Here is a 21,002-nt window from a genome sequence, read left to right on the forward strand (position 1 = left end):
TGAGATAGGAGAAGGAGCACACACAGGTTTAGGGGAGAGGAAGATGGGGTAAGCATGGTTTAGAGAAGAGCATTTGAGAGGTGTTGAGGGATGTCTGACAATGCCATGTGTAGGGCTAGCCCTGGTGTGATGTACTGTACACTGCCAATTGCACAGGGCTTTTGGGCACAATTTAGTCCTTTTGGCTAGTCAGCATGACCCTTAGCTGACATACCCCAAACCCCAATAAAGCAACCGATTCACAGGTGCACTAGTACTTTCTCTCCCTTGTGGGCCACAAAAGAGACAGAAAAAGTACTGCACAGACACATTTACAATTATCTACTTTAATAAAATGCAATATTTTAATTCCTACTTTTGAAGAAATTTAAAAACATTGAAGTGAGAAGCATTAAAAAAAAGAAACAATTTTCATTTAAAAGCAAGAGATGAACATAAATGTCAGAATCACTAGGCCAACCAGAGGCACAGGTATAGACACATGAAATTCAGCTTTACACACTTAAAACGGGACATGCTCAGTGCATGGAAGATGGACTGTCAGGCAACGTTCCATTGACGTAAGCTGGTACTAAGGCCTTGTTTACACACAAGGTTTAGTTAAGCTGATGCCAACCCCTGTGTTCCACACTCCTAGGTAGAAGTGGCTTAAAACGTATTTCACTTAAGTCAGTAAGGAATGGACGTACTCTAAAGAAATTGATTACGTGCAGTAACCCACTCCAATTCAAAGATAGCACATTTATGTTGCTAAGCACAACTTGTAGGTCGTATCTATGGACTAGATTCTGATGCCCTTCCTTACTCCGAGTAGCACCAGCAGGGCCGCTCCTGGAGCGAGGTGCTCCTCCTCATGTGTCAAATCTCAGGGAGTCAAATCCAGCCCTATAAAATACATAGTGATAGACGAAGAAGTTCCATTTCAACACATCTTTTAGAAGATGAAAGCCTAGATCGTGCTTGTCCTGTGTACAGGCCCATTAGGTAGAGAAAAGGCTTCTTTACCCCCTTAGCCAGTCATTTGGGGGTCTGACACAAAAGGAATTGTTATGATCAGGGACTCTTCAACTTAGCGTCATTGTAGGTGCTAACCTTTGCTGCACGGCGGTGAGGGGTAGGATGAGACTGCTCTGTCCTGGATCACAGCCTGACAGGGTGAGACTGAGCCCTGTTCTCCCTGCAAACGTCAGCAGGCACTCTGCCTCTTAGTGGCTGAGTCTGCAGCACAAGACAGTGATTAAATGCCACCATCAAGCCCCTAATTAACTAGATCAAAGAGATTTAAATACCTACTTAAACACTAACAGGCACCACATTTTCCATATAGGAAATATGGCATATTTAAAGAATAGATGATCCGTGACCATGGTCACATTTTACACATAAACAAGAGCTTTATATTGAAACTAGCCCATGCAGGTTTAGCAAGCCTTTTTTCGCATGGAGAAGGCTGAAAGAGTAAGAACCAGCACCCATTTTACAGCTTTAATAAAGGGTCCAGCCAGCAGAGATCCTGAGTTAAGTGGTAATCAGTTCAGGTCACTTTATTTAAGACCACGTGAATTCAGGAAGCCTTAGTTCACAGCGTTAACGCCTCCATTCTGAGCCCCTTGCTTAGAGACGTTTCAGAACCCCTCCGTTAAATTCACCTCATTTAAGAGCACAAGCATCAAGGATGCTTTAGAGAAGCAAGCTGGAAATAAGAGTGCATCAACCAGGTGCATCTTAAAGATGTCTCAGACACATCTCAGTGAGGGACACTTAAGTACATCTCAAAGTAAAGGACACATTACCTAAGAGCACCTCAGGTAAGGGAGTTCTACTTAGCTGCATCTTGGTGAAGAACATTTTTGTTAATAGATGTTGCCTGGGCCAAATCCATCCTTGGTGTTAAACCACTTACTACAGTGAGCAAATGTGTGATTGATTTGATCCGCTACGTTCACTGACTGCATCTCAGTAAAGGATGCCTCGGAGATTAGGGGCAGTGGCAACGCTACAGCACTTGAAAGGCCTCTTGACTGTAACGTCACAATATAAGGACCATATTTACCTAAAACAGAGTAAATCAAAATGACGGGCATATACAAAGGCTTTGTGTGCCATGTTTACAGTACAAGGAGGATGGATCAGGCAGTTGTTGGAGCAGCAGGAAGCTGAAAGACTGGCGGTTGTGTGGTACTGGGAATTTCAGAAGTAGAGGACTGGGATGAAATTTGAGAGGAAAAAGGCCGAGCATTTTCTGGGAGAAGGTTACTGGGATTAAGAAGAAGGGGAAAAGGCAAAGAGGCCATAGCAGCTGCCTGCTGTCCCAACAGAAGTCCCAGGCTGTACACATTTGAATTAATGAGATCGTTGCCCGGGAGGAGGACATTCAGCTGTTTCTGAATCTCTTGCAGGACCTGTAGCTGACTTTGCTGATTCAGAAGAAGCATATCCATATTCTCCCTCATTCTCTTCACTGTGTGAAGATGACAGAGTATTAATTTCTACATATTAAAAAAGTGTTAAGCATGGTACTTCAGCAATCCTTTTTATACTTACACTCTTCAAGTAAGAGTCTTGTCTGGTCCATGACTACTTTCTCTGCACCACCACTTTGTTGTTCCTCATGACATACTATAGAAGAGGAATGACAATTTATTTTTTAAGCCACACATCTACATTGAGCAGGAATTATCTGATAAGCATCATAAGGCAGAACTGTAAATACAGGATCACCTGTATCTGCAAGGACGATCTCTTGCGACTAGTTCTCCACTGACTTGCTCCAGATCAGGAGGGAAGCATATTTCACCCATTTTACAAAAATGAATACCACAGTGCGAGCCAGGAGAACCTCTCTGTCTCACACTCACCCCCAGTAGTCATTTAATGACCTATATTAAGCTCATAAAAGCAAACTATGACGACATTCCTACTTAGCCTTAAAAGCTTTTCAGACTTGGTTACAGTCAACTAGTCTTTGGTCCTGGGTATTCTCACTCTCTCTCAGCTATAGCAGTCCAGTAGAGTAGGTCCCCTTCCCCCTTTTTTGGGGGAGTGTGGGAGGGCCTAACAAAGTACCAAAACTAGATTTATTAAAGTCAAGTAAACACATTTTTAGGTGATTGTAATTCTTGAGCCACTTGTCTGATTCACTTCAAAATGGATGATTTTTGCCTAACTCAGTACCAGACTGAACTTATAAATTTTGAGAGCAATAGGATTTCTTGTGGTGTATTATAGCATGGATTGTGTCCCCTTCTATAAGAAACACTCAGTTGCAGCAACTATGGAGTAACTATTACTACTCCATAATGAATGGGATCAATTTCTTTCTTTTCAAGTAGAATCAATATTAAGCTGATGCTATGTTCCTTTGTTATCCAATGAGGTGGAAACACTATTTCTTGTTAATGGCAAGATGCAAAGGGGAAGTGAGGTTGTGCCTTTTTTGGCTTATTTTGTATTAAAACCCCTGAAATTTGTTTTATCATTACAAGTTTAATAAATATGAAGTTTTTAATCTTCACCAGTTATGCTGGGAAGGCTGCCTCGGTAATGCCATTATCTATGCATTAGGAGTTTCATGCATTTAGTTTAAGGAATAGGGAAGTTAAATCCTTAGACAGTGTTTTTGTTAGATGATATGGTAGGAATAAAAATCCCTTTTTTCAACTAGGTTGTGCTTAACTGCTCTGCTGAATCAGGGCCTTAATCAGGTTTCATTTCACTGAGATAATAAAGACTATTAGTTCTACAGTCATCCAGAGAGTCTTCCATGATAGACAACACTTGAATTTCTAATTTAAAATAAATAAGTAAATTTAAGTTTTCTAGCCAGTCATTTTTATGACACATGCACAAGAATGAAGGAACAAACCCAGGTTTCCTACCTCCCTATTTTCTAGGCCAGTTTAATAAGAGAATATACGTTATGAAATTTGTACATGAGACTATTAAATAATCCCCTAACTTTAATATATTATCCTGAAGTACTCCCAGAAGAACTGAGGACAGTTCTGCATCATGTATATTAGAAGATACCTCTTAAGTAACCAGTTTGTCAATCTCTTTAGTGATTATGTAGACAAGTTTAAGTGTATCTGCTTTATTTGTCTATTGAGCAATGAATGGATCCTTTTTAAAAGGAGAGGAAAATGGCTCTTTCACATTAATGTTATGTTCTTCCAGCATCTCAGCATTATTTTTTCATAATAAGGAGTCAATGTGTAAGGACTCGTCATATTTTTTAATCCTATAAACCAGCATAACAAGAAGAGAGACTTACCTTTAATAAATGTATTAGGTGCATGAGAGCTAGTTATGAAACACTGATAACTATCTTAGGGTTTTATACTGCTACTCATCATTGTAGTATCTGAGCACCTTCCATGTAAAATCAATAGTGAAGTCTCTAGCAGACTTGCTGGAGCATCATATATCAGTGTCCGTATTGGCATTAAGGATGCATTTACTTAAGTGGATCTCTATTGACATTTCATAGAAATGCAAATAGCCAGAGTGAGGTGGGGTGGGGCAAGTGTTTAGAATCAGATGGAGGCCACAGGAATGTGTACTAGACTTCTTGTGACTTGGGAATAAAGCCAATGGAGATTGTGTCCTCCATTCTTTTAACCCAAGCAATCAAGTTACCTGTGGCACATTCATTGGGGGTCTCTCTCACATGGACTTTCTGATGTTTGAGAAAGTTTGAGCTCAGACGGAAGCTCTTCCTGCATTCGGTACACTTGTAAGGTTTCTCCTGCGTGTGGATTTTCTGATGCTGGACAAGGGCTGAGCTGCACGTGAAGTTTGTGTTGCATGCAGCACAAGCATAGGATTTCTTTTTCATGTGGGTTTTACGGTGTGCCATGAGATTTGAGCTCCGGCCAAAGCTTTTCTCACATTCTTTACATTTATACGGTCTTTCTCCCGTATGGATTCTCTCATGTACCACAAGGTTCGCCTTCCTGCTGAAGCTTTTCCCACACTTGCTACACTCAAAGGGCTTTTCTCCTGTGTGGATTTTCAGATGGTTGAAGAGGGTCGAGCTCCCCTTGAAGCTTTTCCCACATTCTGCACATTTGTAGGGTCTCTCTTCTTTGGGGGGTTTCTGTCGATTAAGGGTGACTTTTAGTTTCTTAGCGCCTCTTGCTGGGTGAGTGGATTTAGTGCATCTCTTCTTCTGCTGCCTTTCTGGCTTGGTTTTTTTCCAGCCAGGACTCTGGGCTTCAGCTAATTGCAATAATTCGTCTTGCTCAGGATCTTCCTGATTAGGTTTCTCATCCTCATTTTCACTCAGAATGCTATCAGTTGCTGGAATAAAAAAGGGGGGTTCTGACATTGTTCATTCCCTGCCCTGCAAAGCATAAGGTTTTAAACCCAAAAATCAAATCCCACCAAACCCTTTCCCAAAGGGAAGGAGGAAGTGAGAAGAGGGGATCAGTGAACAGAAAGAAATAGATGATGGAGGAGTGAGAGAAACAGAGGTGAACAGACGTGTCTCTCCTACTTCCACTCCTCTGCACAGGGCAGACCAAGCCGAGCACTTTGCCCACATTAATCCTCCTGCAAAGCAGGAAGGAAAAGGAATGGGCTCAGGCAAGTGACCCCTCCCAGACAGCTCATTTTAACCACTAATTCCTCTTCTCTCAGCCCACAAGCCCACCACCACCCTGCTCATTTAATAAAAAATGAAAGCACCTCTCTGCAGTCTGACTGCTTTAAAATCCAGGTTTCCTCTCTTTCACACCAAGGACCTGAGTTTCCCTCTGATTTACAATCATGTATGTTTAGGAGAAAGCTTTCCTGGATGAGAGTAACAGGCAGATCGGTTCTGTTACTGACATTCAGCGCATTAATAAAGAGCTAGCTCATTTCCTATGTTGGAGTTACACATGTAGGGGACTAAAAACACCACTAGGTCTCCTTGGCATTATTTCCTCCAGTGGGAGGAAGGAGCAATTTAACTCACTGTTATAGGAGCAGGGAATCTCCCCCCAAAACCCAACAGATGCAGTGATTTGCAGAAACTGTGTCTCAGCAGTGACACCAGGCCCACCAACCCCCTCCATATCTTTATAGTACATCAGGACCCACATAACCTCCCAAACTACCTTTATTAAGGGCTGAGAGAGACTTCAGATGTGAGAGTCCCAGTTCAGCTGCTCTGATCCCCTAACGTCCAGTACCCTCCCACCTGTGGAGGCAGAGAGGCAAATAAAGCTGGACGGCAGAGACACTGTGGCTTTTGTTTTCTCTCATTGCAGGTGGATTTTGGTTTCCTGTTATTAAAAGGAGGCAGAATCGCAGGGCAAAAAGGAGCACTCAGCATCACACTGAGCACATGGCTCTGACACAGCAGAGTGAACAGATGAGAAGGGACAGGCATAAGCGCTCACAACCCCTCTGCTGAAATCCCAGCTCTCTCAGTTCACTTATTGTGGGTGACTTAACAGCTGTAAGTTTAGCCTCACCTGTGTAGATGCAGAGATCTCCTTGGATCTGACTTGTTCTGGAGCCCTGCAGCCCAGACACCATTGGCTCTTCCCCCAGATCCATCTAGAAGAAGAGCAGATCTGGCATCTGAAACCTGATTTAGTGGGAAAGCAAACAGGTGCCATGCAGTGATAGCGGGCTATGCGAGGACAGTGGGAGGGAGAATCTGCCCATCACACACTGGTGAGCAATTAGCCATTAGCCAGGGAGCCCAGAGTTTGGTGGAAGGAGTCTCAGTTTGTTACACTCTAGAGCAAGAGAGGAGAGTTTATCCTAGGGAACAGGCCCCTCTCAACCCTCTTTCCTACTACCAACCAGCGCCTAGCGTGGGGCAACAGGGACATCCCCTCTCCCCCTATTAACGTACCCTCAGCACCCCCTCCAAATTCTCCCCCTTCCTTCGCTTTCCTCCAGAGCTCAATTGCCCCCCCCTACACACCCCACTCCCTCAGTTTCCCCATCCAGCCACAGCGCCCTGTAGCCAGGGTACACTGGCCACACACCTCCTGCTCCTCTTTGCTTCCTCCCCTGGGCTCCTCCTTCCCAGACCCACCCCCCGGTGAGCCTTTCATTAGGGAAGGTGCTGGGGGCGGTGATTGGCTGGCAGGGTGCGGGTGGGGCCTGCTTCTCCCACTGCAGGAAAGGCTGGGGAGGTGCCTGTGTGTGTCTTTGGGCCCTGTCTACACACAGGCCAAGGGCTGGCCGGCCTTGTATGGGAGCAGCAGACAGTAGTGCTGCTGCCGCCCCCTCCTGGAGAATGAGAGGGGAGAGAAGAGGAGCTGATGCACCATAGACACTTTCAGAGACTTCAGTTTCTCTGCTAACCTTTCCATTCTCTGATCCCATCCTCCCGCTTTCCCCCACACTGCTTGGCTGTTTTGTCCACCTTATGTGGCCTCTCAGACCCTCACTCTGTACGATCGCTGAGGCAGGGACTTTTTTGTTGGGTAGCTCTCTGTGCACCACGTAGCTTTTTATTATCCATGCTGTGGGGATCCTGGTGCACACAATGGTGACGACGCTGCGGCCGTGGGGTGGGAAAGGCAGCCCCTGGGAGATCTCGGGCACTCTGTAGGCAGAGAGAGTTAAGGATGGGCCATAGCGCTGTGAGAAACTGAGGCAGGAGGCCACTTGAAACATGGGCTCAAAAACCAAAAGAGGAATCTAGTCTGAGATGAGACTGGTTCCCTTTCATACAGTGTGTGCTGGCCAGCAAGTTTCCCGTGGCTCCTCAGTCATAAATCTCCTGTTTGTCATACCAGACCAAGCAAAATAGAAAGAATGAGAAACTTTTCTTCTGGAGTCACCGAACAATAGTGTTTCATCCCTACAGCGATGGCTCTTTAGAAATGATCTGCCTTAATCCTTGTGACACCAACCAGCAGCTACTGTACCTGCAGGTCGTGAAAGCATATGAATAAGGGAACTAGTTCTGTGTAAAGTTTCTGCTGTGCTGAATTGAGACGTTAATCCATTACCATCACATTTACTCCTCCCCAGTCTTGCTTGCCCGAAGCATTCAAAAATCATTACACAATCATTATGAGACTGGCTTTAAAAATCATGTGATCTTCAAATAATAAATGGGGGGTTCTTTTTATTTGCTTTCTGGTTTCTGAGCCTTTGTCGTGCAGTTGGGTCAAATTTTCTAATTTTTCTTTGCAACTATGAGGGCTAGAAACTAGAGCTGGTTGTAAAATGGAATTTCTGTTCCCCAAGAAATTCTGACATTTGTTTTTGTCACAAATGGGGATGAAAAGGCGAAATCTCAAAATGTTTTGCAGACAGCTTCCAAAATATTTGGAGTCAGAAACATTATAATGACTTTACTGACAGGAAGCACTTCAACATTTTCCAAAGGAAAAGTTCTGATCTGACCAGAAGTTCAGCAGTTTGTGTGAAACATGCACAATACTAGACAATACTGTGGGGATAAAAATGTCATGGCAGCAGGGAGACTGGGTCTTCTACCTCGCAGGTGCATGCTCTAACCAGCAGTGTCAGCCTCTCTGGCCCAATGATTCTTTCATTATTTACTCCAAAGTAGAACAGCTTCAACAGGAGACATTGAGGAAGCCCCACATTAAAAATGCCCCATATTCCTCACCTGAAAGGTAGCAAATCCCTTCCCCCCCTGGGGAGGAGGTCTTGAACCAGGGATCTCCCACATCCAGGTGAGTACTGTAACCACTAGGGTAAAAGTTATGAGAGAGGTACATCTCCTCCCTCAGTTTCTTGCTAAAACTGTGGTGCTTAACACCAAGACAGAGTTTGCAGCTGAGAATCCCAAGCAGAGGGAGGCATTCCCTACATCCTGGATTTAGGTGTCTCTCTCAGAGAGAAGGGTGGGACCAAGCACACACCCCTCACCTGGGCAGCTCCCAGTGACTATTTTAGGCAGGGAGCCACCTAGTCTGCTGGTTTTGTGAATCCCAGTCTGAGCTGCCTTTCTCTCCCCATGCATTGTCTAGGGAGCCTAGGCACTTAACTCAAGCTTTGTGAATCACAATGATTTTCTAGGTGCCTACATTTCTTTGTGACTCTAGGCCAAAGCGTTCAATCTATTTCAATTGTGTTTTTTTTAAGTTAAGGGGTGATTTGATCAGCCTATGGGTACCTACATGGGGAATAGAAATTTGATAAAAGGCGGCTCTTCTGGCCAGCAGACAACTGAATGGCAAGAGTCAAAGGCTAGAAGTTGAAGCTAGACACATTTTCAAACTGGAAATAAGGTGCAGATTTTTCACAGCGAGGGTAATTAACCATTGGAACGATTGACCAAGAGCTGGGGTTGATTCTCCATCTCTGACCATTTTAAAATCAAGATTGGATGTTTTTCTAAGACGTGCTTCAGTTCAATCACAGCTATTGGAGCTGAAATGTGAGGTTCAATGCAGGGAAGTCCAATGGCCTGTGTTATGCAGGAGATCAGACTAGATTACAGTGATCATGACTTGCCTGAATCCACAATTAATCCCACTGAAGTGATAGAATAAGGAACACAGCATGAGTAAAGGGAATCAGAATCTGGCCGATTAAATTAAACTCTAGAAGGAGGCTATTTTAATGAGGGGGCAAACAAGGCAACCCACAAAAAAATGGACAGCTTCTACTTCCTTGAAACTAGCTGTTTTCTAGAGGTTTTTGTGGATCGGGTAGGAGGGGCCAGTGCAAGAGAATCAGGGAGATTTTCCAGCATCAAGGGGAGGATGGTATGAGACACTTTTGCCTGGAACAACTCCTGATCCACTAAAAATGCTGACAATCCCCAGTCTGTGGCCTTCCCACATCAGATGCAGAAGTCAATTTGACACACACACACACACACACACACACACACACACACTTTGTTAAGTTAACGTCACTAGTTTTAATAATTCAGGCAAACCCCTTACCAACAAGTCAAGCTGTTCTAGTAACAAGTATTTTAATACGAGAAAATTTAGCAATCACCCCCCAACATTTCTATGAAGAGCTGGCAGCACTGAACAGCAGTCATTATTTATGGATAACTCAGGGGGGAATGTTCTTAGGGAGAGGAGGGTGTTGATATATCATAGGAACAGAAGGGCAGCCTTTTTAACGTATTTGTGGAACACATCATGGTTCACAAGCCCCACCAGAAATAGGGATGAGACAGAATGGCTTCATTTCATACAACAGTGCCTCCTTCTGGCCAATGTAAGAAATGATGTTTTAGAGGAATCCACAGAGGACAACCTATGCACTCATTCTTATTTAGATGGCTGGTGAAATGAATTGGAGGCGACCAGGGTAAAGTCCAAGTTGTTAGAGGAATGCTATGGAAATGAATTGGGTATGTTTTTCCATATACTGAGGGGGTTCAGGCTCCTCTGAAAATCCCAGTTTAAGAGTTAGGTATCCAACTCCCATTGAACTTAAATTGGAGTCAGGAGCCAAATTTCTATTAAAATTCAATGGGAGTTGGGTACCTAACTCCCTTAGGCTCCTTTGAAAATCCCAGCCTAAATGTAGGTGCACCCAGCACTCTCTGATTCCCAGGAACAGGCTGTAAATTCCTTTACAAGGAGCATAGGTCAAAGGAATGTGAAGGACCAAAACCAAACCCCTTCGTTCTCCAATACAGATGATTCGGAGAGAGCAGAAAAGCCCCTCCTCCTTGTGCTGTCAGCCGTACAGCACTACAGGGTCAGAGAGAAGTTTGTAATGGATCAGAAAATAGGGGTAGCATTGGAAGTTGTCAAAGACCACGTACACCTGGGGTTTGGTCACACTATTGACACATGAGTCGAAGAGTTGCCCACTGGGATCCTGTTCTGGGGGCCGGCGGTAATGTGCTCTCCCAGCCACAGTCTTGCCCACCAAAACCTTGGCCAGGAACATGTGGCGCAGCCCGCCTTTGTTTGCATGGGTGTATCTGTGGGAATAATCCGCTCTCAGTGAGAAATAAATGCCCTGGCCAAAGATAGGGCTGTGCTGTTCCGGGAGGAAGTGGCTGAAGTTTGTCTTGCAGATGGACTCCACATTTCTGACTGAGGTTCCAAAGAAGAGGTGCTTCTCCAGATGTTGTTTCTCAAGCTTTGTTCGTCCCCAGGTCATGAATTTCTTCCGACTGAATTGGGAGCAAAGGAGAAATAGGAGAAGGTTAGTGTTTCTGCCGGGAGGGGGTTATGCTGAAAGTCCACAGGAAAACCTGGAAGAATAATCCTTCCCCCCATCCCTCAACTCTTTCTTATTCAAAAGATAAGTGAAATCCATGGAGCCAGGGTGCAGCCTCTAGCTCTCCAGCTGAAAGCTCAGAAGCACTCAAATAATCATCTACCCACAAAATCCATGCACTGACACTAATAAAGCTATCCTGTTCAAATAAGCAAGATACATGCAACAATACACACTCCTACATGAGTGCAGCACCCAGTAATGCACAGCTGTTCACCCACCAATATGCACAATTTGTACATACAGCAGTGCACTAGGATTCACCCAGTGCCCAAATAAGCACACTCTGGTGTAGCAGAAGCAACCAACTAATGCACAAGGAAGTACCTATTAACGAGCAAATACGTTTTTTTTAGAGCACTGGGATCCACAGCCCAGGGCAACAGTAGTAAGATTTTTGCTGTCAGTCTCTAAGTGTAGCAGGAGCCACAGACTAGTGGACTGGTAGCAGTATTCCTATTCACAAGGAAAGAAAGATGGTCCAGTGTTTAAGATGCTAGTCTCAAACTGTGGACTTGCTCGACCACGTACCTCCTGTATGATGTTGGGGAAGTCATTCGGCCCAAATCCACAAAGGTATTTAGCTCCTACCTTCCACTAAAATCAATGGAAGCTAAAAGCCTAAATATCTTTGTGGATCTGGGCCTCAGTTCCCCATCCATAAAACATGATTAACAGCACTTGGCTGTCTCACAGGGTATTACGAGGATAAGTACATTAACTATAGTGAGGTGCTCAAATACTATGCTAATGGGGACCATATCAGTATTTAGGAGTCTGAGACTCTCTGTTAACACAGTGAGTTCTGTGGTGCTAACACTAGGATTCACACTCCTTTGATGGCATTGGCATTCACAGTCCCTGCCTCTTTGTGTAGGAATGACACCCTATAGCTGCACATTCATATTCCCAGCCCCTGAGGAGAGTAGGATGTTTAACCCTGGGCACTAACACGGCAATTCACACGCCAGGACTGATCTCATGTCCCTCTCTAACAACATCCGCTTTTCTTTTTACTTGGTGTATCTTTGCCAGAGATCTTCGTTCCAGATCCTGTAAATTGCAAGCACCAGGAACTCATCCTCTGGAAGAGACTGGTGGAGGAGAACACAAGTTGAGCGGTATGCAGCTTCGGATGGCGTCACCTCCATTTGCAAGAAAGCTTGATCAATAGTGGGCTGTGGAATCCAAGCCGCGGGGTATGGACCATGGTATCCATCCATGGGATCTTCCCCAGGGATGTCAAGAGTAGGACAGGAGGGTGTACTGGCTTTACTTGGGACCATCCTAAGGAGATAACGAGAGGGGAAAATTTATTTTTCGCCACATGCTGTTGAAATGCCTGTAGAAGCATTTTTGCCAGTAGAGTCACATACTGCAGGTATGGCACCATGCTGAGGAGTGAGCGGTAGGAAGGCCGGTGCTGGATGTGGCGAACGTATCCCCGTTCCATGTTATGTTGCACAAACCTCTTCAAATCCACACTGTAGTGTGTGCCCCGGAGCTCAAAGCTGTGGAATTCCTTGCCCTCCTCAAAGGCAGAGAGGAGATCACTGAAGATGGGCTGGGCAGAGAGAGAAGACGAGATAGGGACATACTGTTAGGATAAAGAGGATAAAGGGAAAAATCAGGTGTGCTCCCACAGTAGTACTCTGCCCTTTCAGTGGAAAAATACCACCCTACACTTTCCAGATGGTTGAGGGCAGTCATTGTACATATGAATGCTCGGTCTCTCTTCACTCACTTGCTTCTCCTTTAGTCCTGGCTCTCTCCCATTATCATTCCTGTGCCTTTGCTACAGTCCCCAACACTTCCAAATCTCTCTTCATCCATCCCCTTCTTAGAGTATGTCTATGCTACCAGCTCGACAGCGCCCTGCTACACTGTAGACACTTGTCACAGCAAAGGCTGCTGTACTCAATCCACTCTTGAGAGGCAGAATTCTTCGGTCAACCTGCCAGTGTCTACATCAGGGCTCAGGCTGGCTTAACAAAGTCATTCAGCGGGTGTGAATTTTTCGCACTCCGGGTAATGTAACTAGGTTGACCGAAGGTTTGGGCTTAGACCAAGACTTGCACAAGACTCTCTCGGCCCTCGCACTCTAAACCTCTGTCCTGTCTCTAACCTTCCCTTTCTCAGCAAACTGCTGAAGAAATCCGCACTCTTCATCTCTCCAACCACCTTACTCAAGATCTTCTTTGTCCAGTTTTTATCTGGGTTTTCCTCTAGCCATCGCAGAAAAGCAACTCTTCTCTAGGCACCAAAAAAAACCTAAACAACCCCCCCCCCCCACAAGACACCCTAATTTCTGCCGCCTAGTCTTTCCTCATCCGTATCGCCCTTGAGCTCAGAGCAGCATTAACACTGTAGAGCTGTATTCTCCTGAACAGTGTTCATAGCTATGCAGACATCTCTGGTTCCCTCCTGCCATGGTTCCACTCCTATCCATGAAGCAAGAGCCCCTCTGTGCCATGGCATCTCATGCAAGGAATCCCACAAGGTTTAGTTCTCAGCCCACTGCTCTCATCTTTCCTTCTAGTCACCCGCTCTACAGCGAGAAGGTTGTTGTATCCCTGGCCCTTGCTTTGAATAGAGTGAAGCCATGGTTAGAAATACCCAGTATAAATATGATTAAAAAGAATTGGGGGTGTGTGTTATATAGGGGCTTCTGGAGGCTCCCCTCCACGAGGTAACAAACTCAGTCCCTGCGCTTTGAGAAGGCGCCCCCTTAGGAATCCCTCAGGAAGAGGCCACAGAGAGAAACTTCTCAGCAGTTGTGGAGAGGGAGGTGCTTGTACCAGCCCCTCGCTCTCACCCCCAAAACAACAGCCTGAGGTGGGGCAGGACAGGATCAAGCACTCCTCATCCGGAATATCCTGCATTCATAGGGTCAGGACCAGGAGCAATGTCTCCTCCCCCTGATACTCAGCAAGAAGGGAGGGAGCAGGCAAGCAGGCATTCCCCCAGATTGATGGGCAGGAGGTGTGGGGGTGGGGTGGAGGGCTGGGAACAGCCCTCCTTCACATCATCTATGTGCTAGTATAGGTGTGGGGGGATACATGGGACAAGCACCCTACCACTGGTACAGCTACTGAAGGGGAAGGAAGTGCAGCAGCTAAACTGGCTGCCTGGGCCTTAGCTTTCCTGCCCCTTCTCCTACCCCCCCACTGAGGAGGTAGGGTCATCCTAGCTCCACTGTGCTTGGGCAGCCCTTTGATCTACAAAAGGAGAGGAACTGAAGGAAGTGTCTGCCCAGCCCCTGGCTACGCATGCACCTGGACCTGGCATCAGCCAGTCTGTAGAAGCACTGAGGTCATCTCTGTGTGTCTCTCTGTTTGGGGTTAGTGTGTGTTATTCTGAATTCTAAGAAATAAAGTAGTGTTTGGTTGCAACCTTCCAGCAAGAGTATTGGTTTTTTATCTAACTTCTGTACGTGTAAGCCATGAACTCTTGGCCTCTTTGATCTCACTAGAGTCCATGCAACATCTTTCTCTTCTGCAGCTTCTAGTGGCTGGACCAGTCTTTCTGCAGTTACCTCCCTCACCAACCTTCTGGCATTGCATGTATGGCAGCGAAGCATTATTTGAGGAGACAGCTCACACCAGCCAGAACATCATCATCCTCTTCCCCTCACCTCCTCGTATTTTATCCATTTATCGCCATTCTTCCAAAACACTGCCCACTGTGTGGGGAAATGGGGATTCTGCTGTGGATCGCAGGTGTTGGAAAGGCGCCTCCCTTTGTCATAGGTCTCAGAGGTTATCACTTCCAAGGAAGCCAGGGCAAGTTTCCCAGAAGAATTATTGCTTCTGAAGAAAAATAAATAAAGAGTTATGAGTACGTGTACTGCCGGGAGAGTGAGCCTGCAGCAGTGGTGGTCTCCCCAAGCCAGGACTCCTCCACCATCCACTATGATGCTTTCCGCTGGGAGAGACTGGGACTGGAGAAACTGTGCACCCCACAGCCAGTGCAACTCTTCTGTTCAGCACCCCCAGCTGAGAGGGGCTGGCCTTGGAGCATAACTGGAAGCTCTACACAGCCAGAGCTCCTTTACCATTCCCAAGAGTTCCTCCTGTAAGGGAAGACTCAGCCCGTGTGAGGGAAAACTAGAACACCTGCGCCCGTTCCCTTCCTTGTCTCCTGCTGGGCAGTCCTAGGAGCTGTGCTGAAGTGACCTCACCGCAGCTAGTTCTCTTGGGCTGTTCCTTACAGCACCTCCCTGCTGGGCAATGCTGAGACTGGCCTTTTCCCATCACTCACTTGTCCAAAAACCGGGCATGGCTTTTGTTAACATTGCAGTAGAGGTTTTCCAGGTGCTGCTGAGCTGCGTCACTCAAACTCTGCCAGGCTTTGTCGTCACGCCGCCTTAACTGCCAGTGGTAGGGGTAGCGGGTGTGGTGGAGCGGGCAGCCACGTCCCTCCGGACAGTTTCCTAGGAGGAAGCGGTCACAGATTCTGATCTCATCTGCCTGGTGGATATGGAACTGGGCCCCATCCTCACTGGCTAGCTGCTCTGGAGACCTCCCCTCGCTCTGGAAATCCATTGAGCAGACGATGCTGTTTGCCTTCTCCGGAGCTGGATTCCCACTGGCTGAGGAAGCGCTGAGATCTCAAGGGAAGTGGAGTTGTAAAGGACAGTTCAGTTCTGGGGAGGAACCCAACTCCTGGGAGAAAGACAGGGAAATTTAGTGCGGCAGGAAGCTGCCCTGAATGCAGGGCTTCCTACAGAGGGGACCTTTCTTCAGTGCTTCTCAACGCAGGGACAGGGGACCAGATCCTCAAAGGTATTTAGGTGCCATTCAAATCCACTGCCATTGAAATCAGTGGGAGATAGGTACCTAAACGCCTTGGGGGATCTGGGCCAGATCCCCCCGTAACAGGGCACCGGCCTTCTGCCTTTTCTGCCCCCCTCCCCCCCACTTTTCTCCAGCTGTAGCCCATGCCCCGAGGACTTTCTCCCCATTTCCTACTGTAACAGTCTCATGGATGTCCATTCCTCACATAGCCACCATCTCCCATCAGAGTGAAACCAGCCGCTTGTACAATAAAGACAGCAAGGTATCGCTCGGATGCTCTTCTTCGTGCTCTCTCTAGACTCTACCCCCACCTAGTGGTTCCCGCTCACATCTGTGGGCAGTGTCTTTGTCGTCTCTTGTCGCCGCTTCTCACTTTCTCCTTTGCTCCCGTGGGAAGCGGATTCCAGACCTTCGCAGGAACCCAACTCTCGGAGGCGTGAAGCCACTTTGTGTGCGGATCCCTGGGGCTGGATTCTGGCCTGTGCCTCTGGAGAGGTACTGTACAGAAAGCATAACCCAAGAGGAGAGATGGCAAAGGTGGCTTTGAGGAGTTCTAGCAGCTGCTATAATTTTCCTGGGCAACCCAGAATCCTCACAGCACTACAAGTGAGCCCATTCCCACTTCCGCCAGGAGAATGCTCCCTAGTCCAGCATAGTAACTATAACATGGCCTTCACGGCATACAGGGGTCAGATTGGGACCAGAATCTGGACCCTAATCTTCCACACCCAGATGCTCCTTACAGAGCCCCTTCCCAGGGCTTCGTGCCTTACAAACAAACCCTGCTTTGCTGATGGGATCATCCCCTTCTGGGCTTCACTTCTCACCGCGGGAACCAAGCCCTAGCCTGGCCTGAAATCCCCATTCCCTTCCCCCAAGTTCCGAGGGTAAGTGGGGAATTCAGTCCAGGGTGGCGGGGCTGGGAGGAGACATTAAATTAATCGGTCTCCAGTCCCTCCCTGAGATTCTTTGATCCCCATCGCTAACCTCTGGGGCCAGTTGGTTTGGGAGAGTTACACACTGACCAGTCCAGGGCTCAGCCCCCTCCTCTCTCTGCCTCTGGAATGAACCAGGCATGAAACCCTCACGGCAGTTGAACAGTCACCCTGGCATTCCATGCTTATCCCCAGCCCGGGGATCCGTGTCAACCCAGTTTGCACAGATAGGTATTGACCAGTCCCAGGCCTCAAGCCAGTCCCAATCTGCATATCGGGCAAGAGTCAAGTGGGTTCCCCTCCAACTCACTCAGTCCTTCCACAGTGGCAATCCTGTAAGCTCCTTCCAGCAGGGACCGACTTGCAACGTGTTTTCACAGCACCACCCACAATAGATTCCTCACCCTGATTGTGTCCTTTGGGAATGACAACAAGAGAGACTAGGTGAGTGAGGTCATATCTTTTATTGGACCGACTTCTCTTATGGAACGAGACACGCTTTTGAGTTTACACAGAGCTCTTCTTCAGGTCAGTGAAGAATCCAGACCTGCAGAAGCGCTCTGTGTATGCTCAAAAGCTTGTTTCTTTCGCCAACAGAAGACGGTCCTCTAAAAGATACCTCATCCACCTTCTGTCTCTAATATCCTGAGACCAACACAGCTACCGCAAATAAGTGCCCTGTTATGTCTAGATATTCAGAATGGTTTACCATGGATTTACCTCATCTTTGAAGATGGCCTCTTGCTCCTGTCTCAGTTGTCAGAGGGACACCTGTTCTCTCCTCCTCAATAACTGGTGAGGTTGGGCAGATTCAGGGATGAGCTGCTGGAGGTTCACAGCTGAGTCCTGGGAGATGCCAAAACAGACTGAAAACACCTGTTTATTTCACCATGAAAACAAATAGGGCAAAAGTTACAATTTTCTGTTAGATTATTTTGCACACACCACACTTTTTCATAAGTGCATAGGGTTTCTGTTGCTTAGCTGAAGAAACACTCAAGGTTTCTTCTGATTTTATAAAATTGTATTCATGACCTATGCTAATAATAAAAAGGACTCCAGCCTTTGTATTTTTATGAGTCTGCCCTGCTAAAGATGGCTATCTTCTGTTGTTTCCAGTTAGGGTGACCAGATAGCAAGTGTGAAAAATTGGGACAGGGCTGGGGGGTAATAGGCGCCTATGTAAGGAAAAGCTCTGAATATTGGGACTATACCTATAAAATCAGGACATCTGGTCACCCTATTTCCAGTGGTACATCCCTGGTTGCCCTCAGGGAAAATGGGCACCTGCTGGGTCCTTGCTGGTTTCTAGACAGAAAACAATAGAGACAGGGAATGTGGGGGCAGTAGCTTTGTAGAGTTTAAGGCCAAAAGAGACCATCAGATCATCTATGCTGACTTCCTGTATATCACTGTCCATTGCATACCTCTATGTTGAGCACAATGACTTTAGTTTGATTGAAGCATTTTAGTCCTTGGCAGACTGAGTGGTGTGTGGTGTGAGAGCAAGAAGGTAAGAGTTAGTGTAAACAGAAATAAAGACAGTCTTGAGTTGTGTTCATCCCAAGCATGGTGTGCTGGGTCTCTGTAATCGCTACAGGGGTGACAGAGGAATTTGTGCTGCAGAAGGAGTCTGAGGAGGATGGGAACATGGGGCATAAGAGGAAGATTGAGACATAGAGGACTGTGGGGTGCAGGAGGAGACTTAACTGGTCAGGGGCACATGGGGTGCAGAAGGACACTAGGTGTGAAAGGGAATGTGGGATGTAGAGAGTGGTTAAGGCAACAGGAGAATATCGCGTGTGGGAGGGAGACTGAAGAATTGCAACAAGGAAAGTGAGGGGTGCATGGGAATGGGGTGGCAGAGAATGAGATGTTAAAGTAGGAGACAGTGAGGGAGAATATAGAGGCAGGTGAATACAGGAAACACCTGGGGGACAGGAGACTGCGGGACAACACGAAGGGGAGAACAAGAATAGGGTAGGAAGCTGGACGGGGTGGGGAGGAAGACAGGAATTCGCCAGCTCGAATGATATTTTCATCAGTCCCGGGATATTTAGGTATTTTTCCTTGCTTCCCACAGTCTCATGAGAAGTTCCTGACAGCTTGGGAGTTCTGGCTGAGCTCCAACAGACGCTGAAGTTCCAGCTTCAGTCTTTAGATGCTGGTGCTGGGAGTCCGATCTGCAGGCGCTGGCCTGCAACCCTGGCTGCCAGTGGCAAAGGCTGCCGTGCCGCTTGCCGCCTGTGCAAAATGGGGAAGCGGGGGCGGCCTGGGGGGCAGGGAGATGGCTCAGGGTCAGCTGCCGAGGCAGCTCGTTCCTGCTCCCTCATCCCCCACTTGCTGCTGCAGGGGGGTGAGGACCAAAGTTTGGCAAATGAGGAGAGAGAAGGGGCCCAGGAGTCTATGCATCTCTCCAACCTGCAGGGAGCCAGCTCCGGACCAGATGTGCTTCTCTCTTTCCACCTCTCCAGCTGCTGGACTAAGAGGCCCAGGCAGTGTCCTGAGAGGCCCAGCCAGAGTGTCAGGGGAGGGAGCTGGCCCGTGACTGTTTGGGGAGGGAAGCAGTGTACATTGGAAGGAAAGGCGTGAGCAGGAGGCAGGGCCCGGGGAAAGGAGCGAGGCAGCATCTCCCTTAGCAGAGAGCTACTCCGGGGACAATATCTAAGGGAAGGTGCCTGGCCAGGAGCCAGCGTCCAGGCCAGTCAGATAGCAGCACAGGGGCAGCAGTAGAAGTCCTTGGGACGGGAACAGAGGAGAGGCGTGGGAGGAATGCACAGGGAGGCACTGCTCAGAGTTAAAGGGGGACAGCAGTGTCCCCCCAGCAGTGTATCGTAGGGCTCTGGTGACTGGCTGAAAGGGAGATTCCCCCTCAGTGCTCAAAACCCAGCAAGCAAACCCCAGGCACAGGTGATTTTTCTTTTTAAAAAAATCTCGTGGATTAAAAGAAAAGCAAAAAGACCAAGAAGACGGGGCCTGTCTGCTGGGTTCAGCTCTCTCGGGGATGCCAGGGCTGCTTGCCTCTGGCCTGGGGCTGCGAGTAAAGGGTTACAACCATAGAGCATTCGCAGCCACACTCCCCCATTTCCTATTGCGGAGCAGGAAGTGTTTACACGCAGGGGGTGTGAGACCGCTGGGCGGACTGCAGCCATAAGGGACTTCCTCCTCTTCCCAGCAGCCCATCACCCTGGCGCCTGGGCTGCCTGCCCCTCAGGGCTGGGGATGCACCTAGGGTCCACAGCGCCTGCCTCCCTCCTGCCTCCACCGCTCCCTCCCCCGCCCCTGCCAGAGAGCATAAGGGGACCAGATACAGCGCAGGCTGTGCTGCCAGTGGGAGAGGTGAGTCAGGGATGGGAGAAGCTGCAGGAATGGGAGCGGGTGGAAATGCAGCTCCCGGGGAGGGGGGCGAGGAAACAAGAGCGGAGAGGCAAGACCTTGCAGCAGCGGAGAAGGGGGATGGAAAGCTGGGCCAGGACCTGCTCTAGGAAAGAAAGAAAAACCAAAAAAAACCCACAAAAACCCAGCCCTGTCTGTGCTGCTGCTGCAATCCTGCAGGGCCCCCCCCCTTCCAGTTGCACAAAGGGTGGGGGTGAATAAAGGCAGGTGGGTCGCCTGGTGGATTTACTGTTGATGTAGCCCCCAGTGCTTCCAGTTCACTGTAAGGGGAGAGGTCCCTGGGGAGGGCTAAATGCTGCTTTGCGGCACCTCCCTCTAGCAGGTAGCACTGCTAAAACTCGCTTGTTCCACGCTGGCCTAGGGCCGAGGATGCAAGGATCCCAGGATTCAGACCCCTCTGCTTTTTCTGTCTCTCTTCCTCCTGTTTGTCTCTGCTCTGTTTCCTCAGCAGATCTTGCTCCTTTTTTTTTAAATGGCCTCTGTCTCATCTCTCTAAACTCGCCTCCCTCCGTGCCTTCATTATTTTACTTCTCGTCTTCCTTTTTCCCCTTCCTTCATCTGAAAGTCTTTAGGGGGACAGGGTTTGTGCAAGTGAAAGGGTGTCGAGGGAGAACTGAACACATCCCATGATACCAGAAAGTGATGAATGGGGATTTATGAATGGGGGAAGCGTGGGATCCAGGATATGCTG

At 47.7% G+C, this 21,002-nt stretch overlaps 2 protein-coding genes across 2 annotated transcripts; both read right to left on the reverse strand.

Annotated features, from left to right (window-relative positions):
- Nucleotides 1–854: 854 nt before the first annotated feature.
- LOC137141952 (zinc finger protein 572-like) lies at nt 855–6,904 on the reverse strand. Its single transcript, XM_067531071.1, has 5 exons — nt 6,851–6,904; nt 6,462–6,546; nt 4,639–5,301; nt 2,545–2,619; nt 855–2,461 (listed from the first exon to the last, which is right to left on the reverse strand). The coding sequence occupies exons 2-5, from the start codon at nt 6,544–6,546 to the stop codon at nt 2,130–2,132; spliced, it is 1,155 nt and encodes a 384-aa protein (XP_067387172.1). The 5' UTR covers nt 6,851–6,904; the 3' UTR covers nt 855–2,129.
- Nucleotides 6,905–10,022: 3,118 nt separating this feature from the next.
- Nucleotides 10,023–15,942, reverse strand: LOC137141910 (protein mono-ADP-ribosyltransferase TIPARP-like). Its single transcript, XM_067531015.1, has 5 exons — nt 15,445–15,942; nt 14,819–14,990; nt 12,561–12,748; nt 12,202–12,471; nt 10,023–11,077 (listed from the first exon to the last, which is right to left on the reverse strand). The coding sequence occupies exons 1-5, from the start codon at nt 15,726–15,728 to the stop codon at nt 10,633–10,635; spliced, it is 1,359 nt and encodes a 452-aa protein (XP_067387116.1). The 5' UTR covers nt 15,729–15,942; the 3' UTR covers nt 10,023–10,632.
- Between the last annotated feature and the right edge of the window lie 5,060 nt (nt 15,943–21,002).

Source organism: Emydura macquarii, unplaced genomic scaffold (genome assembly GCF_026122565.2).
Source record: "Emydura macquarii macquarii isolate MOO-44397 ecotype Brisbane River unplaced genomic scaffold, CSIRO-AGI_Emac_v2 contig_3122, whole genome shotgun sequence".
Lineage (NCBI taxonomy): Eukaryota > Metazoa > Chordata > Testudines > Chelidae > Emydura > Emydura macquarii.

Bases quoted from the DNA above. Each gene is read 5' to 3' on its own strand.
- LOC137141952 (XM_067531071.1), bottom strand. From the start codon at position 6,546: ATGGATCTGGGGGAAGAGCCAATGGTGTCTGGGCTGCAGGGCTCCAGA. The intron at 5,302-6,461 runs GTGAGGCTAAAC...TTTTTATTCCAG, and splicing joins AGATCTCTGCATCTACACAG to CAACTGATAGCATTCTGAGT. The intron at 2,462-2,544 runs GTAAGTATAAAA...ATCTTCACACAG, and splicing joins AAGACTCTTACTTGAAGAGT to TGAAGAGAATGAGGGAGAAT.
- LOC137141910 (XM_067531015.1), bottom strand. From the start codon at position 15,728: ATGGATTTCCAGAGCGAGGGGAGGTCTCCAGAGCAGCTAGCCAGTGAG. The intron at 12,749-14,818 runs GTGAGGGGAAGA...CTCTCTGCCCAG, and splicing joins AATGGATAAAATACGAGGAG to CCCATCTTCAGTGATCTCCT. The intron at 12,472-12,560 runs GTATGTGACTCT...TTATCTCCTTAG, and splicing joins AGCATGGTGCCATACCTGCA to GATGGTCCCAAGTAAAGCCA.